At 41.4% G+C, this 21,020-nt stretch overlaps 1 protein-coding gene across 10 annotated transcripts in view; it reads left to right on the top strand.

Annotated features, from left to right (window-relative positions):
• SHANK2 (SH3 and multiple ankyrin repeat domains 2) overlaps positions 1-21,020 on the top strand; it is a 655,745-nt gene that overhangs the window by 378,796 nt on the left and 255,929 nt on the right. For all 10 annotated transcript variants that reach the window (XM_061610714.1, XM_061610713.1, XM_061610715.1 and 7 more), the window contains one exon: positions 11,268-11,343. In XM_061610714.1, the coding sequence (XP_061466698.1) occupies positions 11,268-11,343 (76 nt within the window). The remainder of the gene's footprint in view (positions 1-11,267; positions 11,344-21,020) is intronic.

Raw genomic sequence — 21,020 nt, 5'->3', positions numbered from 1 at the left:
GAGAATTAGATGGTTTTTTAATATTGAAATGTAAAGATATATTTTTATTTGTTGTACACCGCCCTGAGAGCTTTGCTATGGGCGGTATAAAAATTGAATAAAATAAATAAATAAATAAATAAAGGGCAGCCAGTGTTACTCTTAAGTAGAGCCACTGTTTCAAGAAAAAAACAACATATCTTTATATCTGTGATTCTATAAGAATCAGGGAAATACTTATAAAAATACAGATAAATACATTTTGCCCTAGTGGGGGACGTGGTATTTAAGTTATTTATTTATTACTGCATATATATCCCGCCTTTCCTCCAAGGAATGTAAGGTGGCAAACATGTTTCTCTCCCTCTCCATTTTATCCCCACAACAACATTGTGAGGTAGGTTAGGCTGAGAGGCAGTAAGTGGCCTAAGATCACCTAGTGACCTTCATGGCCAAGTGGGGATTTGAATCCTGGTCCCCCAGGTCATAGTCCAACATTATGTAACCAAAATCGTTCTGCTTGGGAAAGTAACAAGTCCAAGGATAATCTTCCAAGGATGAAATAGAATTCTTTCCAAAGCATTTTTTTAGATCAGTCAATCTGTGATGATATTCCAGAAAGTGCAAAGTTAATGGGCTTCTAGATTTCTAGTATGGATCTTGGACTTTGTTCATGTATCCTCAACTTGAGAAGTCTAGTGGTCTGACCAATGTATAATTTTGAGCATGGACACATAATCACAAATACAACATGATTAGTTATAATTAGTGAAAGATTTCAAAACATATTTGTTGTTATTAGCAGGATGAACAACTCTTTGATTTCCAAACTTTGTGGACAGCATATATAGTAACCACATTTATAATGGTGGACTGGATCATTTAAATAGGGTCCCAAACACATAATGTCTGAATGAACTCGCTGAAGGTTCTGTGAAATCCCACAAAGGGCACCCTGGCAAATCTTGAACAATATGCCAGTGTTTATATACATTGTAGGCTGAATGGTTAAATTCCAAATACAAGAATAACCTACTAGTTTCAGTATTGGGTCAAGATATAATTGAGTGTTTACTAATCCTGTCTGCTCTTAATGTGGACTCTAAAACTACCTGTCTTGGGAAGCCCTTGTTTAGTTCTGGAGAAAAACTGATTAGCTTGAGATTTATAAATTTGATTGAATGTAAATTTCTCTTAAGACATTAAAACTGTCCATGCAGTAAAGTTATTCTTAAAATGCTTAGGGTGATTGTTTGAATAATGTAACAAAGAATTTCCATTTGTAGGTTTAATACATCTTGTCATGCAAAGGATGTTGTTATGATAGTAAATGAACACATCCAAAAATGAAATCTTCATTCAATCCATATGAAAAGTAAATCTTACATTATTGATATAATTGATCCAACCAAAAGATCCATCAACCTCTGACGTCTTAGAGAATAAAATGAAAATGTGAACTGTATATTGTCAATAATATCTGAAATGTTTCTTAAAGGGATTATGCACAGGATTTAAAATGATAGTATTCTCAAGCTCAATCATTTGCAAACTGGGCACTACTGAATTGCCCATAGTAATCCCTTATACTTGAAAGAAAAACTGAGTGTCAAATTGAAAATAGTTATTTTCTAAAATAACATCCAACAGTTCTCATAAAAAAATGTGTAGGTGGATCACCAGAGGGATGAGAAACTAAAAAGAAATCAGTGTTGGGTCTTGCTTTCTCCTGTGGTATTAAGTATATAGGTTCTTGATTCAATGTAATAAGACGTGTACGATTATCTATACTTAATCCTTCTACTTGCTGGGTAAAAGGTGTAATACCTCTAATGTAAGAAGTTGAGTGTATGACAAATTGTACCCCAAAAAAGAATCCAACCCATAGAAATGTTTTCTTGTACAACTGTCTTGATTAATTGAATTGAGTCAATAGACTTATTGCTAGAGAAATCCTCGAACTGGCATTGTACTTCCTGGCAATAAGCAATTCTGTTCAAAATGATCACTGGTACACCCTTATCTGCTGGTTTAAAGATTATATTTGAATTATTGGGCAGGGAATCCAAAATGGACTTTTCTTGATGGGATACTTCAAAGATTTCTGTTCTACCATCTCTATAACCTATAACACTACTCATTCAAAAGTAATATTGTTTGGATTTTAATTAAAGGGAATATATCCAGATTAAATCTGAACATATGTGTGGAATTTTCTACTGCTGGAAAACTAAAGGGTAAAGACCTGTCTAAGTTTAACAAGTCTAAGTTTGAAAATATCAGTCCTAGTATTTAGGGAATTGTATCCTGGAGTTGGTGCAAAAGATGATTGCTTATTCCAAGTTCAACTTGACTTAGGGTATATGACGATAAATTGACTACTAATTGTACCTTCTTGTGGGACTTCCAAAATTGTTACTGGTCCTCTTGCAATTGGAACTATGGCAGGGGACCTTCATATCTAAAGAAAATTTGTCCCTATGAACTTCCTCCTTCTCTGAAGTATCTGAAGTTCTGTCATCACTGGGTTCTGAATCAGATGGAAAACTTTTATACCATTTTCATTGTCTGTTATTTTCTTATATTTTGCGGACCTTATTCTACGTTTTGATTGCAAGAATGCACACACACCCAAGAAAGGAACTGTGCATGATCCCTGTTAATAGCAGTCTTACAGATTACATGCCAATACTTATGTACCAAAATGAAAAAGAGGGAGGTATTGACATGTTTGGGAAAACCAGAGGCTTGCAGAAGAAAAAACTGTTTTAAAAATGAAACCTAAGTCTGATCCCCTGCAGCGGTCCAAGGAGAACTGAGTGTGCCCAGTAGCCACAGAAACTTGAAAGTAGAGGGATATTAAGCTATATATAGTAGTTCAACACCACATAATCTTCCTTTTCCCCAACAAACGTACATTTATTTTAGATTTAACTCCCAGTTTGTTGTTCTAAATAAATGTAGATATCTTCTGCTGCTGCTTCAACACTGATCCTTCTCAATTAATTGTTTGTGTGATCTCCTGATAAGAGGGGATTATAAAGAGTACCATATGCATACTAGCCTGGAGATGAGAGATATCTGTTTCCAGAATATACAGAACACAGAAATATTCACTAATAGTCAAAAAAACCTTGTGGTTTTAGAACGTACCTATAGCCCACAGGTATTTCTATCAAACTTTAAAAAGCAGAGAAATTGGACAGCTATAGTGGATGCACCAGGGGAGCAGGAGACCTGACCTCTCTGAGACTGCCCTACAAATTTGTCAAAATGCAAACACAATTTGGGTTGGCCTTTCACAGTCCAATCCACTTCCTGTGTAGCTTGGAAGAATTTGGTAACATGTCTCTGAGTATATTGTAAGTGGTGGCAACACCTGCCATCTCCAAAGATGGAGAATTATATTTTTGTATGTTTGTTGGTGTTCTTCTTACTTTGTTTCTTTCCTGTGTTACAACTGTTTCTACAGAGAATCTAACCTAGAAAATTATATTTCTCTTATTATTCATCCTAGAAATCTGTGTCAAATTTATTTTTATTAATTTCAAAGCCTTTTTATTGGTCAATATCGTATGGTAGTGAAGATAGTCTTTTGTGTTTCAAACTGGAGATTATGTTCTATTTCTGTTTTGGGTGCATTAACAGTTGAATCTGAAACTGCAGTTTGATGTAAAATTAGACTGATTACAATATATTGCTACTTTAGCAATGGATCTAGCTGTTGGGAAAAACAAATTTGGCCTGCCTAAGATGCATGTTTTCAGCCTGCTATGCTTAAAGCACTCCACTTAAGGAAAGGTGGGCATGGTCAATATAAAAAAGTGTTGCAAAGTGTTGCTGTACTTCACATATTCACAGAAACAGAAGAAAAGAAAATGATTTACTATAGGAAACTTCAGTAAAATTGCAAAATAAATCAAACATATTTAAAGTGACTCTCTGAACTATATCAACTGTCTTAATATTGTTGCTTCATCCCTGCTAAAATAAGATCAGCACAGCACATGACTTGTTTCTGTTATTTGGGCTGATTGCAGGTGTTGCCACCACTCCCCATATGCTCAGAGGCATATGTTACCAAATTCTTCCAAGCTCCACAGGAAGTGGACTGGACTGTGAAAGACCAACCCAAATTGTGTTTCCAGTTTTACAAATGTGTACGGCAGTGCAATATCTCAGAGAGGAGGTCAAGTCTCCTGCTCCCCTGGTGCATTCACTATATCTGCCCAATTTCCCTGCTTTTTAACGTTTGATAGAAATATCTGTTGGCTATAGGCACGTTCTTAAACCGCAAGGTTTTTTGCCTATTAGTGAATAATCCTTATGATCTGTACAGAAGTGTGGCTCCTGCCATAGTATAAAGTGCACACTGAATACAGTTAGACACAAGACTTCTTCCTAACGTTAGGTAACCTTAATATTCTGCTTCTTGTGGCAGCAAAAATATAAATAGTGTATGTAGCATTCCTCTTCATAATAAACCACTAAACTTTGCCCACAACTCTGGCAACACTAACAACATATCCAATCAAAAATCAGCCCACAGTAGTTTCCTTGGTGACTAGCCATACAGCTGCTGAAATGGACTGCAGTGCAAATGCTAGAAAGGGAAAAAGCAAAGAAGAAAACAACTCCCCTCTCCAGTACTTTTTATTTTCTTAAGTTAATTGCTTCAATGCAATCTACAGGTTTAAATGTGGATGTCAATTGCTGTGCTTAATATTTTCAATCAACATTCCATTTTGGGATTTGCTCACTAGACCATTTCAAATGTAAAGAGTTTAAATTGTAAGATCAGGAGCAAATGTTTAAGCACATTCCTAGCACTACAGTTAAAGTACCCTGTGAAGAATTAGATTTTAATATGAACGCATATCTTCCCTAAAGGAATGACATGCTTTTGCCTATTTAAGTTTTAAGAGCAATGTTCAAGATATGAATAGGTTACGTATTCCAAATGTGTGTGAAAATTTATTAGGATGATGCTTACTGTATTGATAAGATGCTTACCTAGGAATACACTTTTGCAAATTACTCATTTTTCACAATGGGTTCTCTGGAATCTGCTTGTTTGTGGCAGAGAAAGCAGAGTGTTGTGTATTGTTAAGAACAGAAAATTGAGAACATAGAAAAACAAATATTAGTGAAGGACATTGCAGGTCAGATGATTAAGGGCGCAGTCCAACTCACCCTTCTGCCAGGCTGGGGTGAGTTGGATGCTATGGAGTCCGGGATGCGCTAGCAGGCTTCTACCTGTGCTGGGCTCTACCTCTGCTGGCAGCAGCCCTCTGCCACAGCTGAGCGGTGGCCACCGGGGGTGGCTAACCCAGTGGACAAAGGAAGCCCCCCCAAAATGGGGCATTCTGGGGCCATAGTGGAGGAGGAGCCGCGGGGGGGCTTACATGAGATCCTTCTCATGTTCAGACCCCTCCCCCAGGTCCTGATGACCCCACAAACTCCACCAGCCAAAAGGCCGGTGCAGTAAAATACTTTTAATTATGCCGTTTTGTGGCCTATGGTGAACACTTACTTCCCAGGAGGCCTGTTTATCAGAGCTGGTGCTTCCCGGCCCGTTGTGTGCGTGGCTCCCGATGGAGCCAGTATTCAGCCAGGCCAGCGGCTCCGAGCAGGAGGAGAATCCCATGGAGGTTTTTACCAGCTCCTCCTCCACCCCACCCCCTCCACTGGCTTCTGGCATTTGAATTGCTCTGCCCGGCAACATGTGACATCAAACTGGATAAAATGGGGGGGGGAGAGAAGAGACTGTGGTACTGTAAGTTACGTGACTGGTGCAGATTTTTTTTAAAAAAAACCCACTCGGTTGACAATTCTAGTTTTCAGGACTTTCTGACCCAATTTCTCCAGATTCCTGGAAGACAACGGAAATGAAAAAATCCAGGATTTTAGTGTAGCTGTGATTGGACAGCAGGATGTGCTTTCCCTCTTCCAAAAGAGAAACAAAATCGTCTAAAAATGTAGAAGCAAAGTCAGGAGTTCATGCTTTTTCTAATCCAGGTTTTATTTCATATGAAAATATGTTTGACTCTTTAAATAATTTTTTTAAAATTGTGCTAATACTGCTGCTGGATGAGAGGGTGATTAATCCTTTCCATTTAAGCCACTTTTGTTATCAAAATCACCACACCGCTTAGACTGCCCTAAAGCAACAACCTTTTGGAGTCAGGTATTCGAACAAATACCCATCAAGATATACCGTACAGTGTAACTAATCCCCACTTTAGCAATTCTAAATACCTGGAATGGTCAAAATGTAGATTACATGAATAAAGAATTAGGTATCTGATAATGGCAGCAGGACATACTTTTCACATGCTCTTGGGAGTATTTGGAAAAAGATACAGTGGAGATTTGGTATGAAAAAGTGTGGTCTTTGGCTATATCAGAAAAGCTAACCCAAAAAGTTCATTTTCACAGAAGACAGTATAGTAGGGCCACGCTTTACGGCATTCCGTTTTCCGGCATTCTGCTGATGCGGCGGTTTTCAATTAGGGGAAATTCCCCATTTTAAAGCCAATTTTGCGCTTTTCTTGCATTTTGCGGCACTTTTGTGTCATTTTCACGTGACGCGACCCATTATAGTCAATGGGTTCCGCTTTATGGCGATTTCCACTTTACAGTGGGGGCCTGGTCCCTAACCCGCCGTATAAGCGGGGCCCTACTGTACTTCTTTGGTTTGGTTTGATTATATTAAATACATAAATCAGGAAGCAGAGGCCCCAAATACACCAGCAAGATATGCAAGCTTGTGGAATTCACAACATTGTTGAAACTTGATATCTGAGTTCAATGAATGAAACAGTATCTCTGGAATTCTATGCTGCATCTTTGGGATCATGTGAAAAGATACAGAATAATTAAAATTGGCAGTGATCATTATTTAATTTTTCTTTAACTTACCTTTATTTTTTTAACTTGCCTTTGCTATAATTTTTTAGTTCCCTATATTTATTATTATTATTTGTATTCTGTCCCTTTTCAAAAACCATAATAAAAATTATTTTAAGAAATCACCATGCCACTTCAGAAGTTGCTTTCCGATCTGAGAGAGTTCTCCTGTTTCCACAACCCCCTTTCAGGGAATCTCCTTGTACTTCCATTTAGGAAGCTTGCTCATTCCAGATATTTGTTGAGTACAAAACTGTACCGTGAGCCTGAGGGATATATGGTATTGGCATATTCTTTTATTCCCCCCTGTCACTAGTAATCTATAGTGTCCTGCAAATGCACTCCAAGAAAGGCTGAAATTAACACATTGGAGTGCTTGCTTTGTACACGTTAGCTAGCTGAGCAGCTTTTCTCCTAACTACATGTTGTCTTTGCTCACACCCACTTTCAGTATGTTAATAGAAGGCTGAGATCATACCTTAGAAACTACTTTGCTGCAGCAGCTGACTCCTCTAAAGACTCAAACAATAATTTTAGAGTTTAGGTTTTGTCAGAGTGAATACAGTGCTTCCCCCCCCCCCACCTTCAGGGTAGGTTTTGTGTGACTCCACTCTTTATAATAAGTGATGGCAAAATGCACTGAACTTAATTCAGAATTACCTTGGTATTTCTTCAGAAACTTTCAGGGGAAAAAGCTCACCTCTCCTGAGAGATCTCTCCCCACTTATATGGTTAACACATGTGCTAACATATGATGTGCCTTTTCATGTTGCCCTATCACTTTCCCAGGGCTCCTAAAAATTTCATCCATTTTCATCATGGGCTAATCCCACTTCAGACTTAACTTTACAAACACCTCCAAAGACTCATTTTAAGGTTGTCCCTTTGCTATTGGCCCACAGGACAGGAAATCTCCTGAGCCTTGGGAGCAAGGGGTTTTTGCATGCCCAAGCTCAGGTGGCTCCTGGACTCAAATGAGTTCTGTAAGTCCTCCACTTAGACCGTGTGACTGGTAAGAGGCCTGACTTCTGCTTTAAGTAGTCATATGGGATTACTCATTAGGTATTATTGTTATTATTACTAGGCATTAGTATTAGTATCTTATCATTATTAATAAAACTTATTAGTCATTTGTTGCACAAAAGTAAACAACTTGCATTTTTTAGAACATACACATAGGGTTTTTGTGTGCGCATATTTATTTATTTATTTATTTATTGTATTTCTATACCGCCCCATAGCCGAAGCTCTCTGGGCAGTTTACAGTACCTAAAAACACATATACAAATTTAAAACACATCTTTTAAAAACAATTTAAAACACAAATTAAACATTTAAAACAATTTAAAAACACATGCTAAAATGCCTAGGAGGAAAGGAAAGTCTTGACCTGGCGCTGAAAAGATAGCAGTGATGGCGCCAGGTGCACCTCGTCAAACAACTCATTCCATAATTTGGGGGCCACCACTGAGAAGGCCCTCTCCCTTGTTGCCAGCCTACCAGCTTCCCTCGGAGTAGGCACCCGACGGAGGGCCTTAGATGTTGAGGGTAGTGTACTGGTTGGTTCGTATCGGGAGAGGCGTTCCATCAGGTATTGTGATCCCAAGCCATGTAAGGCTTTATAGGTTAAAACCAGCACCTTGAATCGAGCTTGGAAACATACAGGCAGCCAATGCAAGCGGACCAGAATCGTTTTTATATGTTTGGGCCATCTGGTCCCTGTTACCAATCTGGGTGCTGCATTTTGCACAAGCTGCAGTTTCCGAACCGTCTTCAAAGGCAGCCCCACGTAGAGCGCATTGCAGTAATCTAACTTGGAGGTTACCAGAGCATGGACAACTGAAGCCAGGTTATCCCTGTCCAGATAGGGGCGCAGCTGGGCCACCAACCGAGGTTGGTAGAAGGCACTCCGTACCACCGAGGCTACCTGAGCCTCAAGTGACAGAGGTGGTTCTAGGAGAACCCCCAAGCTACGGACCTGCTCCTTCAGGGGGAGTGCAACGCCATCCAGGACTGGTTGGACATTCACCATCTGATCAGAAGAACCACCCACTAACAGCATCTCAGTCTTGTCTGGATTGAGCCTCAGTTTATTAGCCCTCATCCAGTCCATTGTTGCAGCCAGGCACCGGTTCAGCACATTGACAGCCTCACCTGAAGAAGATGAAAAGGAGAAGTAGAGCTGCGTGTCATCAGCATACTGATGGCAACGCACTACAAAGCTCCAGATGACTGAACCCAACGGTTTCATGTAGATGTTGAACAGCATGGGGGACAGAACTGACCCCTGCGGAACTCCATACTGGAGAGTCCAGGGTGCCGAGTAATGTTCCCCAAGCACCACCTTCTGGAGGCGACCTGCCAAGTAGGAGCGGAACCACTGCAATGCAGTACCTCCCACTCCCAACTCAGCCAGTCTCCCCAGAAGGATGCCATGGTCGATGGTATCGAAAGCCACTGAGAGATCAAAGAGAATCAACAGTCACACTCCCAGTCACACACACATACAATAAACATGCACACACATGCACGTATATACATACATGCAATTCATTAAAAATCCACAAAACAACCAATAACATCAGTAATAACATCAGGAGCACAATTTATAGCAAACCACATCAATATAATGTGGCGCAGAGTGATAAGCGGCAGTAACGCAGCCGAAGCTCTGCTCACGTCCAGAGTTCAATTCCAACAGAAGGAGAAAGTCGAATCTCCGGTAAAAGGGGTCGAGGTCCACTCAGCCTTCCATCCATCCGTGGTCGGTAAAATGAGTACCTGGCATATGCTGGGGGGTAAAGAAAGGCCGGGGAAGGAACTGGCAATCCCACCCCATATATACGGTCTGCCTTGTAAATGTCGCAAGACGTCACCCTAAGAGTCGGAAACGACTTGCACTGTAAGTGCGGGGACACCTTTACTTTACATCAATATGAACAATGTACAATTAAAATAATAAATAAAAAACACAAAAACAATAAACACACATGTTATATTACACTGCTGATAGCTATGCCTCCATGGGTTGTATCCAACGTAGTGCTAACATTCCAGCAGCTCAAGGATTTCTGCTTATGCAACAGAACATTCTGCCCCCTTCCCTTTCACCATGCCCTCCTAAATCTGTTTTAAGCTTTCCCCCTACTCTGGAGCAGGTTTATGGAGGGTGTGGAAGGGGAGAAGAGGGGGGAAATCCTGTTGTTGATGGGATGTGTTAGTTGAATACCGTCCCATGTCTTTTCTCATCCTCTTGTTTATACTCTGAAAATCTTCCAAGTATAGCTGTAATGTTGTTAAGTTCTGTCAATGAGGTTTTAGGATTGATAAGTGTTTAGTAAGTCAACAGTGCATGCATTTATCCTATTTTTATTGCCAAGACAGACTCCACTAATATTAACATTTTCTCAAATCAATAAAGCTAATGGTTCTGGAGCCATCACAAAGGACACCACATTGGGTACCTTTTTATAATATAAGAGGAGGTTACATATGTCTGCTTCTTATTACTTTAGGTTTAGGACAGGCAGATATACATTTGATCCAATCTCTAAATATTGGACCACTTTTTTTAAAAAAAACATTAGGTTTTTTATGTAGTTTCTTACCTAAAAATTACATTTCATCACAAGATGCCCTATTCCTCATCTATGATCCAACTAGCTAGGGAGTTCAGCCAAAAATATCCTGAAGGAAAGTGAAATTGCATATTGCCAGTCCATTTAGTCCAGCCCTTCCCCAACAATCCTTTCCTCATTCCACATATTTATAGGATTTCTCTATTGTTTGGTTTCTTTGATGATTAGTAAGTGATTGGCTATCACTGAAGCTCCTTTCACACTCCATGTGCCTATTTATATACTTATATCTAAATTTCAGTTCATTCTAGTTAGGGAGCTTTCCTGAGCTTTTCCAGCAAGCTCCGTGGAGTCTTAAAAACCAACCTTTGGGCTTTTGTCTGGGCTGTAGTACAGGCTATACAGAAGTGAGTTGTGGTACAGTGCACTTTTAGGGATAATTTGCAATACCACTCCCCTCCATGTGTTATGGCAACTCTCTGACATGAATTAATCAAATGCAATATCAATTTTAAAGTAGAATTTGGAATTTCTTATAATTTTTATAATTTTATAATTATAGAAATTATATTTGTATATAACTTCTGTATAATTTTTTATTTTTTAAAAAAAAGGAAATGTAATGTTTGTATCAGCCTAACTTAATATCCATAAATATTGGGACAATAGGACTGATAATTGACTGTGATCTTCCCCTCCCCCCAAATGTTTCATGGTAATTTACTAAAGAAGAGAGCACATGATTATTTTCCTGGAAATAGAATATTCTTATTAAGTATATTTTGTCTTCATTTTGAACAGAAACTCGAGCAGATAGAACAAAGAAATTGTTTAGACACTATACTGTTGGATCATATGATAGCTTTGATGCTTCAAGGTAAGATGCCTTTCTTTTATTTTGCAATGTTAGCATTACATATTTTTCATACTTAAAAAAACCCTTCTTTTATAAGTGTTGGCTTGGAATTTTGAGTTCTAAAAGGTGTGCATGGAATATGGTTATCCCTGGATATATGGATCTGTATCAGAAGGACAGAGGACGTATTGGAGATGGTATTGTTCTATAGATAAGAGAAGGCATTGAAAGCAGCAAGCAAGAAACCCCAAAACAGGCAGACTCCTCCACAGAATCATTGTGGGTGGTGATACTGAACCCCAAGAGCAACTTAGTATTGGGGACGTTCTATAGTCCCTCTGATCAAAATGCTAAGGGAGATCTTGAGATGAGAAATGAAATTGAAGACGCATCCAAACAGACAATGTTGTAATAATGGATGACTTCAATTACCTTGACATAGACTGGCTATATATATGTTCCAATCACGACAAAGAGGTAAAATTTCTAGATTCCCTAAATCACTGTGCCCTAGAACAGTTGGTCATGGAGCCAACCAGAGCGACAGAGACCCTGGGCTTAATCTTAAGTGGTGACCAGGACCTGATGCAAGATGTTGAACCATTTGGGAACAGTGACCATAGTGCTATTAAACATACATATAAATGGCCAATTACCAAGAAAATCCAACATGGTCACATTTGACTTCAAAAGAGAAAACTTCCACAAAATGAGGAGATTGGTAAAAACAAAGTCCAGAGAGTCAATCACTCCAAAATGCTTGGGAGTTCTTTAAAAGCAATATTAGAAGGAGTGTGGAGTATATACCACAGATTAGTAAAGGTAGCTACTAGGGCCAAGAGGATGCCAGTGTGATTAACAAGCAGAGTCAAAGAAGCTATTAGAGGCAAGAAGGCTTCCTTCAGAAATGGAAGTCTTGTCCGAATGAGAAGAAAAAGGAACACAAATTCTAGCAAATTTGAGAAGCACATTACGAAGAACATAAAAACCAACAAACATTATCTAAATACATTAAGCAGGTGGCCATCTAAGGAGTGGATTGGACCCTTGGATGATAAGAGAGTGTACTGAAGAAGGATAAGGAGATTGCAGAGAAGCTAAATGAATTTTTTGCATCTGTCTTTACAATGGAGGCTATAGGGCAGATCCCTGAACTTGAACTAACATTTGCAGGAAGGGAGTCTGAGAAACTGAGTCAAATAGTGGTGACGAGATACGGAGTTATGTGCTTATTAGACAAAATAAAAACTGACAAATCCCTGGATCCAGATGGCATCCACCCGAGAGTTCTTAAAGAACTCAAATGCAAAATTACTGATCTTCTAACAAAAATATGCAACTTGTCCCTCAGATCAGTCTCCATACCTGAGGACTGGGAAGTGGCCGGTGTAACACCAGTTGTTAAAAAGGGATCCAGGGGGATCCCAGAAGTTACATGCCGGTTAGCTTAATGTCTGTCCTGGGAAAACTGCAGAAAAGTGTTATTAAAGATAAATCAACCAAGTATATAGAATAACAAGCCTTGCTGAAGTAGAGCCAGCATGTCTTCTGAAAGGGAAGGTTCTGTCTCACTAACTAATTAGAATTCTTTGAGAGTGTCAACAAACATATAGACAGAGATGAATCAATGGACATAGTGTACTTAGACTTTCAAAAAGCGTTTGACAAGGTACCTCACCAGAGACTCCTGAGTATGCTTAGCAGTCATGGAATAAGAGGAGAGGTCCTTGTGTGCATTAGAAATTGGTTAAGTAGCAGGAAGCAGAGAGTGGGAATAAATGGACAGTTCTCCCAATGGAGGGCTGTTGTAAATGGAGTCACCCAAGGATCGGTATTGGAACCTGTGCTTGTTCACTTGTTCATAAACAACCTAGAGTTAGGGGTGAGCAATGAGGTGGCAAAATCTTTACTGATGATGCTAAATTGTTCAGAGTTATTAAAACAAAAATGGATTGTGAAGAGCTCCAAAAGGGCCTCTTGAAACTGATTGAATGGTGGTAAAATGGCAAATGAAATTCAATCTATACAAATGTAAAGTTATGCATATTGGAGCAAAAAATCTTAATTTCACATATATGCTCATACGGTCTGAACTGATGGTGACTGACCAGGAACGAGACTTTCTGGTCGTAATAGATAGCTCGATGAAGATGTTGACGTAGTGTGCATCAGCTGTGAAAAAGGCAAATTCCATGCTTAGGGATCATTAGGAAAGGTATTTGAAATAAAACTGCTGATATCATGCCCTTGTATAAATCTATGGTGGTGCTGCATTTGGAATACCGTGTACAGTTCTGATTGCCTCACCTCAAAAAGAATATTGTAGATGGAGAATTTTTCTATCTATGAGACTGGATTTTGTAGTCTCAAAAAGGCCTTTGGACTATTGCTTAATTCCTTGTAATTTTAAAACATATACCTTCTAATATCTGTGAATATATGTGTGGATATATAAGAATTCTCCATTATTGTAGAGTTGGAAAAGGTTCAGAACAGGGCTACCAGAATGATCAAAGGGATGGAGTGAGTCCCCTATGAGGAAAGGTTGCAGCAGTGGGGCTTTTTAGTTTAGAGAAAAGGTGAGTCAGGGGTGACATGATAGAAGTGATGCATGGCATGGAAAAAGTGGATAGAGAAAAGTTTTTCTCCCTGTCACATAACACTAGAACTCGTGGATGTTAAATGAAGCTGAATGTTGCAAGATTTAGGACAGACAAAAGAAAGTACTTTTTCACACAATGCATAGTTAAAACTATAGAATTCACTGCCACAAGAGGCAGCGATGGCACAAACGTGGATGGCGTTAAAAGAGGATTAAAAATTCACTGAGGATAAGGCTATCAAAGGCTACTAGCTGTGATGGCTGTGCTCTGCCACCATGGCCGGAGGCAGTATGCTTCTGAAAACCAGTTGCCGGAAACTGCAGGAGGGGAGAGTGCTCTTGCACTCAGGTCCTGCTTGTGGACTTCCCATGGGCATCTGGTTGGCCACTGTGAGAACAGGATGCTGAATTAGATGGGCCACTGACATGAATCCAGCAAGCTCTTATGTTCTTATGCATGCCCTCTGCTTCTCTTCTGTTTTAGAGCTATTTTTGCTCCATAGCACCTTTCACTAGGACAGAGAGCAGTCAAACATCTTTCCAAAGAGAACAAAGGTTTATCCCCATATGCCAGAGATAGGAAACCTTTGGCCCTCCAGGTGTTGCTGAACTACAGCTCCCATCAGCCCTAACATGCATGGTCAATGGTCAGGGATGATGAGAGTTGTCGTTCAGCAACTTCTGGAAAGCCAAAGCTTCCCCACACTTCCCATATGCATTCTCATGCATTCTGTCTTGGTGAAGGTTGTCTTGCTTCACCAGCGCACTATTGGTGAAGCACTTGTGGGGTACAAGTCTGCTGTTTTTAGTGATAATGTATGTGGGGTCATCTTCTGGTGTTTTCTCATATGTGAAAGCTTGGACATTTAAGGAAGTTGCCCCTCTGTGTGAATCCATGTGAGGGATACAGAGCCTACAGTTCTACTCTCACTGTCTAGTCAAAGAGTTGCCTTTCATCTCAAAGTGCCTTCCACCTTTTTTGTTCATTCTCTTCTGTCAGTTCCCTTTCTAGGTTTGCATACTAACACCACTTGAAAACATCAGGAGATGTGGGGCGAGGTGTCAGCAGTGTGCTGATGATACCCAGCTCTATATCTGCGTAACATCTGAATCGGGAGAGGCTGTACAAGTCCTGGACCACTGCCTGGACTCGGTGGTGGGCTGGATGAGGGCCAATAAACTGAGTCTGAATCCTAGCAACACGGAGGCACTGTGGGTTGGTGGTACCCAAGTTTGGATAATTGGTCAGTTGCCTGCTTAGGATGGGGTCATACTCCCTCTGAAAGAGCAGGTCCGTAATCTGGAGGGTGCTCCTGGATCCATCTTTGTCACTAGAGGCCCAGGTGACCTCCGTGGCTAGGAGTGCCTTTTACCAGGTTTGGCTGGTAAGATAGCTGCAGCCGTTTCTGGACTGGGATAGCCTGACCACTGTTGTCCACACACTGGTAATCTCCAGGCTGGATTACTGTAATTCACTCTATGTGGGGCTGCCCTTGAGGTTGGTCTGGAAGCTGCAGCTGGTGCAAAATGCGGTGGTGAGGCTGCTTACTGGGGCAGGGTATCGCCAACATGTCACGCTGCTGCTGAAAGAATGGCACTGGCTGCCCATTTGCTACCAGGCCGAGTTCAAGGTTCTAGCTTTGGTGTACAAAGCCCTATACAGCTTAGGACCAGGATATCTGAAAGACCGCCTTACTCCTTATATGCCCAGTCGATCATTGCACTCTGCAGGTGAGGGCCTCCTGCAGATACCATCTTATCAGGAGGTTCGTTCTGTACAATATAGGAAACGGACCTTTAGTGTGGCGGCACCTACCCTGTGGAATTCCCTCCCCTTGAATATTAGGCAGGTGCCATCTCTGCTATCTTTACAGCACCTTTTGAAGACTTTCCTCTTTCAACAAGCCTTTTAAGTTGAGACCTATCCCAGTCTGCTTCTGTGTTAGAATTGCTTGTTAATATTTTTATTTTTAATAATATGTTTTAACCCTTTTTAAAAAAAAAATGTTTTTAACGTTGTTTTGTTTTAATGTATTTTAAGGTCTGTTTTTATAATGTTTTAAAGTGTTTTTAGTGTTTTTGTTTGCCGCCCTGGGCTCTTGTTGGAGGAAGGGCGGGATATAAATCAAATAATAAATAAATTTTTAAAAAATAATCCAATTTCTACAACCTGATATGCTTGTTTTGCTGGCATCCCATCAATCTCTGTCTAAAGTGCTCCACTGATAGTCCATACACCTTCTCATGTTTACGTTTTAGGTTGTAGCAACCACATAATAAAAGCAAGAAAGGGTGCTTCAAATTCTGCAACCTGAGTGAAATACATGTATTTGAGTAAATGAAGTTAAAATTAATAGTGTTCTTTTGATAAACTGTAATTTAGCTAAAGCTATAATTGTATGTATTCAGTTGGAGCTTAGGGCACGTATGGACTTATTGTACAAAGCAGGTGGACTGAACAAAGCACTTGGAGTCTCATTGTCTTTCACCAACATCATTTGCACATAGCAGCAAACTCTTTAAGACAAAAGCAGTCTGAAAAGTTAAGAATATAAGGACATAAGAAGAGCCTGCTGGATCAGGCCAGTGGCCCATCTAGTCCAGCATCCTGTTCTCACAGTGGCCAACCATGTGCCTGGGGGAAGCCCACAAGCAGGACCCGAGTGCAAGAACACTCTCCCCTCTTGAGGCTTCCGGCAACTGGTTTTCAGAAGCATGCTGCCTCTGACTAGGGTGGCAGAGCACAGGCATCAAGGCTAGTAGCCATTGATAGCCCTGTCCTCCATGAATTTGGCAACCAGGCACCTGGTTGGCCACTGTGAGAACAGGATGCTGGACTAGATAGGCCACTGGCCTGATCCAGCAGGCTCTTCTTATGTTCTTATGTTCTTAATTTGTCTAATCTTCTTTTAAAGCCATCCAAGCTAGTGGCCATTACTGCATCTTGTGGGAGCAAATTCCATAGTTTGACTATGCACTGAGTAAAGAAGTACTTCCTTTTGTCTGTCCTGAATCTTCCAACATTCAGCTTCTTTGAATGTCCACAAGTTCTAGTATTGTGAGAGAGGGAGAAGAACTTTTCTCTATCCACTTTCTCAATGCCATGCATAATTTTATACACTTCTATCATGTCTCCTCTGACCCGCCTTTTCTCTAAACTAAAAAGCCCCAAATGCTGTAACCTTTCCTCGTAAAGGAGTCGCTCCATCCCCTTGATCATTCTGGTTGCCTTCTTCTGAACCTTTTCCAACTCTGTAATATCCTTTTTGAGATGAGGCGACCAGAACTGTACACAGTATTCCAATTGCGGCCGCACCATAGATTTATACAACGGCATTATGATATTGGCTGTTTTATTTTCAATACCTTTCCTAATTATCCCTAGCATGGAATTTGCCTTTTTCACAGCTGCCGCACACTGGGTCGACATTTTCATCACGCTGTCCACTATAACGCTGAGGTCTCTCTCCTGGTCGGTCACCACCAGTTCAGATCCCATGAGCGTATATGTGAAATTCAGATTTTTTGCTCCAATATGCATAACTTTACACTTGTTTATATTGAATGGCATTTGCCATTTTTCCGCCCATTCACTCAGTTTGGAGAGATCTTTTTGGAGCTCTTCACAATCCCTTTTTGTTTTAACAACCCTGAACAATTTAGTGTCGTCAGCAAACTTGGCCACTTGACTGCTCACTCCTAATTCTAGGTCATTAATGAACAAGTTGAAAAGTACAGGTCCCAATACCGATCCTTGAGGGACTCCACTTTCTACAGCCCTCCATTGGGAGAACTGTCCGTTTATTCCTACTCTCTGCTTTCTGCTTCTTAACTAATTCCTTATCCACAAGAGGACTGACTGCTAAGCTTCCTCAGAAGCCTTTGGTGAGGTACCTTGTCAAACGCTTTTTGAAAGTCTAAGTACACTATGTCCACTGGATCACCTCTATCTATATGCTTGTTGACACTCTCAAAGAATTCTAATAGGTTACTGAGACAGGACTTTCCCTTGCAGAAGCCATGCTGGCTCTGCTTCAGCAAACCTTGTTCTTCTATGTGCTTAGTTAATCTAGCTTTAATCATACTTTCTACCAGTTTTCCAGGGACAGAAGTTTAGCTAACTGGCCTGTAATTTCCGGGATCCTCCCTGGATCCCTTTTTGAATATTGGCGTTACATTTACCACTTTCCAGTCCTCAGGCACGGAGGAGGACCCGAGGGACAAGTTACATATTTTAGTTAGCAGATCAGCAATTTCACATTTGAGTTCTTTGAGAACTCTCGGGTGGATGCCATCCGGGCCTGGTGATTTGTCAGTTTTTATATTGTTCATTAAGCCTAGAACTTCCTCTCTCGTTACCACTATTTGTTTCAGTTCCTCAGAATCCCTTCCTGCAAATGTTAGTTCAGGTTCAGGGATCTGCCCTATATCTTCCACTGTGAAGACAGATGCAAAGAATTCATTTAGCTTCTCTGCAATCTCCTTATCGTTCTTTAGTACACCTTTGACTCCCTTATCATCCAAGGGTCCAATCGTCTCCCTAGGTGGTCTCCTGCTTTGAATAAATTTATAGAATTTTTTGTTGTTGGTTTTTATGTTCTTAGCAATGTGCTCCTCAAATTCTTTTTTAACATCCCTTATTGTCTTCTTGGATTTCTTTTGCCAGAGTTTGTGTTCTTTTTATTTTCTTCATTCGGACAAGACTTCTGTTTTCTGAAGGAAGACGTTTTGCCTCTAAGAGCTTCCTTGACTCTGCTCGTTAACCATGCTGGCACCTTCTTGGCCCTGGCGGTACCTTTTCTGATCTGCGGTATGCACTCCAGTTGAGCTTCTAATATAGTGTTTTTAAACAACTTCCAAGCATTTTCGAGTGATATGACCCTCTGGACTTTGTTTTTCAGCTTTCTTTTTACCAATCCCCTCATTTTTATGAAGTTTCCTCTTTTGAAGTCAAATGTGACCGTGTTGGATTTTCTTGGCAATTTGCCATTTACATGTATGTTTAGTTTAATAGCACTATGGTCATGCACCCAATCAGTTCGACAACACTTACATCTCTCACCAGGTCCCGGTCCACACTGAGGATTAAGTCCAGGGTTGCCGTCCCTCTGGTCAGTTCCATGACCAACTGGTCTCCATTCCACCAGGTCTCCATTATGCTCACTATATCAATGCTCTTCTCTAAGACCAAGCACTCCAGTTCTCCCATCTTGGTTTGGAGGCTCCTAGCATTAGCGTACAGGCACTTGTAAGCAGTGTCCCTCTTCAAGTGTCTTTGGCACTTGTGGTTTGGCCTGTGGTAATTTTGCCCTTCTGAATTGATATCCTGTGCCCCTGCTCTCACAATGCCTACTTCTAGGCCTACCGCTTTTAAAATGTCATCATTTCTTTGGTCTTTATCCCAGGGGGGAGGTTTATTCTGAACCGGACCTTCCTCAGCTCCTGTCGAGTTTCCCCCCTCAGTCAGTTTAAAAGCTGCTCTGCTACCTTTTTAATTTTAAGTGCCAGCAGTCTGGTTCCATTCTGGTTCAAGTGGAGCCCATCCCTTTTGTACAGGCCCGGCTTCTCCCAAAATGTTCCCCAGTGCCTAACAAATCCAAACCCTTCCACCCGACACCATTGTCTCATCCATGCATTGAGACTGCAAAGCTGTGCCTGTCTGGCTGGTCCTGCGCGTGGAACCGGTAGCATTTCAGAGAAAGCCACCTTGGAGGTCCTGGCTTTCAGCATCCTACCTAGCAACCTAAATTTTGCTTCCAGGACCTCACGGCTGCATTTCCCCATGCCGTTGGTGCCAATGTGCACGACGACCACTGACTCCTCCCCAGCACTGTCTACCAAACTATCTAAACGATGGGCAATATCGGCAACCTTCGCACCAGGCAGGCAAAACACCTTTCGGTCTACACGCCCATCACACACCCCACTGCCTATGTTCCTAATGATCGAATCACCCACTACAAGGATCCCTCCACCCCCTGGAGATATATCCTCCGCACGAGAGGATAGCTGCTCATCCCCCAAGGAATGGGTCCCTTCTAAGGGATCGTTTCCCTCTTCCTCGGCTGGATGCTATCCTTCCCCGAGACCATCGTTCTCCATGATAGCAGGAGAGCTATCATCCTTGGAGTGGGACACAGCTGCAACATCCCTGAAGGCCTCCTCCACACACCTCTCTGCCTCTCTCAGCTTTTCCAGGTCAGCCACCTTGGCCTTGAGGAAATGAAGTCGTTCCCGGAGAGCCAGGAGCTCATTGCACCGAGAGCACACCCACGACTTCTGTCCAACAGGCAGATAGTCGTACATGCTGCAGGCAGGGCAAAACACTGGAAAGCCCCCACACCCCTGCTGCCTTCTTACCTGCATAGTTTTGTTTAAGGTTTATTACGTCAATGGGTTGGGGACCGCAGTTTAGTTGAGGTTTGGGAACAGACGGGCAGAGTGGGGGGGCCTGGCCTCCTCGCCCTGCTGCCGAACTCGCTCTGCTGCTTAACTTGCCTTGACGCTTTGTCAGCTGGGGCTCCCTCTAGCTCGTGGAGCAGGCTCCCTCGCTAGGGTGCTCTGAATTTATATGTGTGGCTGGTCCCTCCCAGCTACTGCTTCCAGCCAATGATGTCTTAATTGAGGCTGATGGCTCAACTATCAGCTGGGGCTTAACTCCTTAGGATTATCTCAGGCTTCCTTCCTTTGAAGGCAGGAAGGCAGGCTTCCTTCCTTAGCGAGGGACGGGGCTGTTTAAGGACTTTTGTTTGTTTGTTGTTTTCCCACCTAGAACAGCCTGACCTTTCTTTAACCTAGGAAAACAGAGCTTGTGGTTGTGTTTAAGGAAGGCTAATGCTGCCCTTTTTAGCAAGGACTGAGCTGACTCTCTCCCTGTATGTATGGGTGGAGTTTCCTTTTCTCCCTTCTCTCCGACTGGAATTTAGCCTTGTTTACAGTGTCCCTTGACGCTTTCCTGCTAGGGTGGTGTTGAAAACTAGCTTTCTATAGGCTTCCTTCTCCTAGGATCTGTCTCCTAAGATATAGGTTCTTCCAGGATTTGGCTCCTAGCTCAGGGTGACCTTAGGCTGCCCTTATTACTTATTGCTCTGAGCTG

Source organism: Rhineura floridana, chromosome 2 (genome assembly GCF_030035675.1).
Source record: "Rhineura floridana isolate rRhiFlo1 chromosome 2, rRhiFlo1.hap2, whole genome shotgun sequence".
NCBI lineage: Eukaryota > Metazoa > Chordata > Lepidosauria > Squamata > Rhineuridae > Rhineura > Rhineura floridana.
Note: the sequence above shows the minus strand (reverse complement) of the source record. Positions and strands in the feature narration are given on the sequence as shown.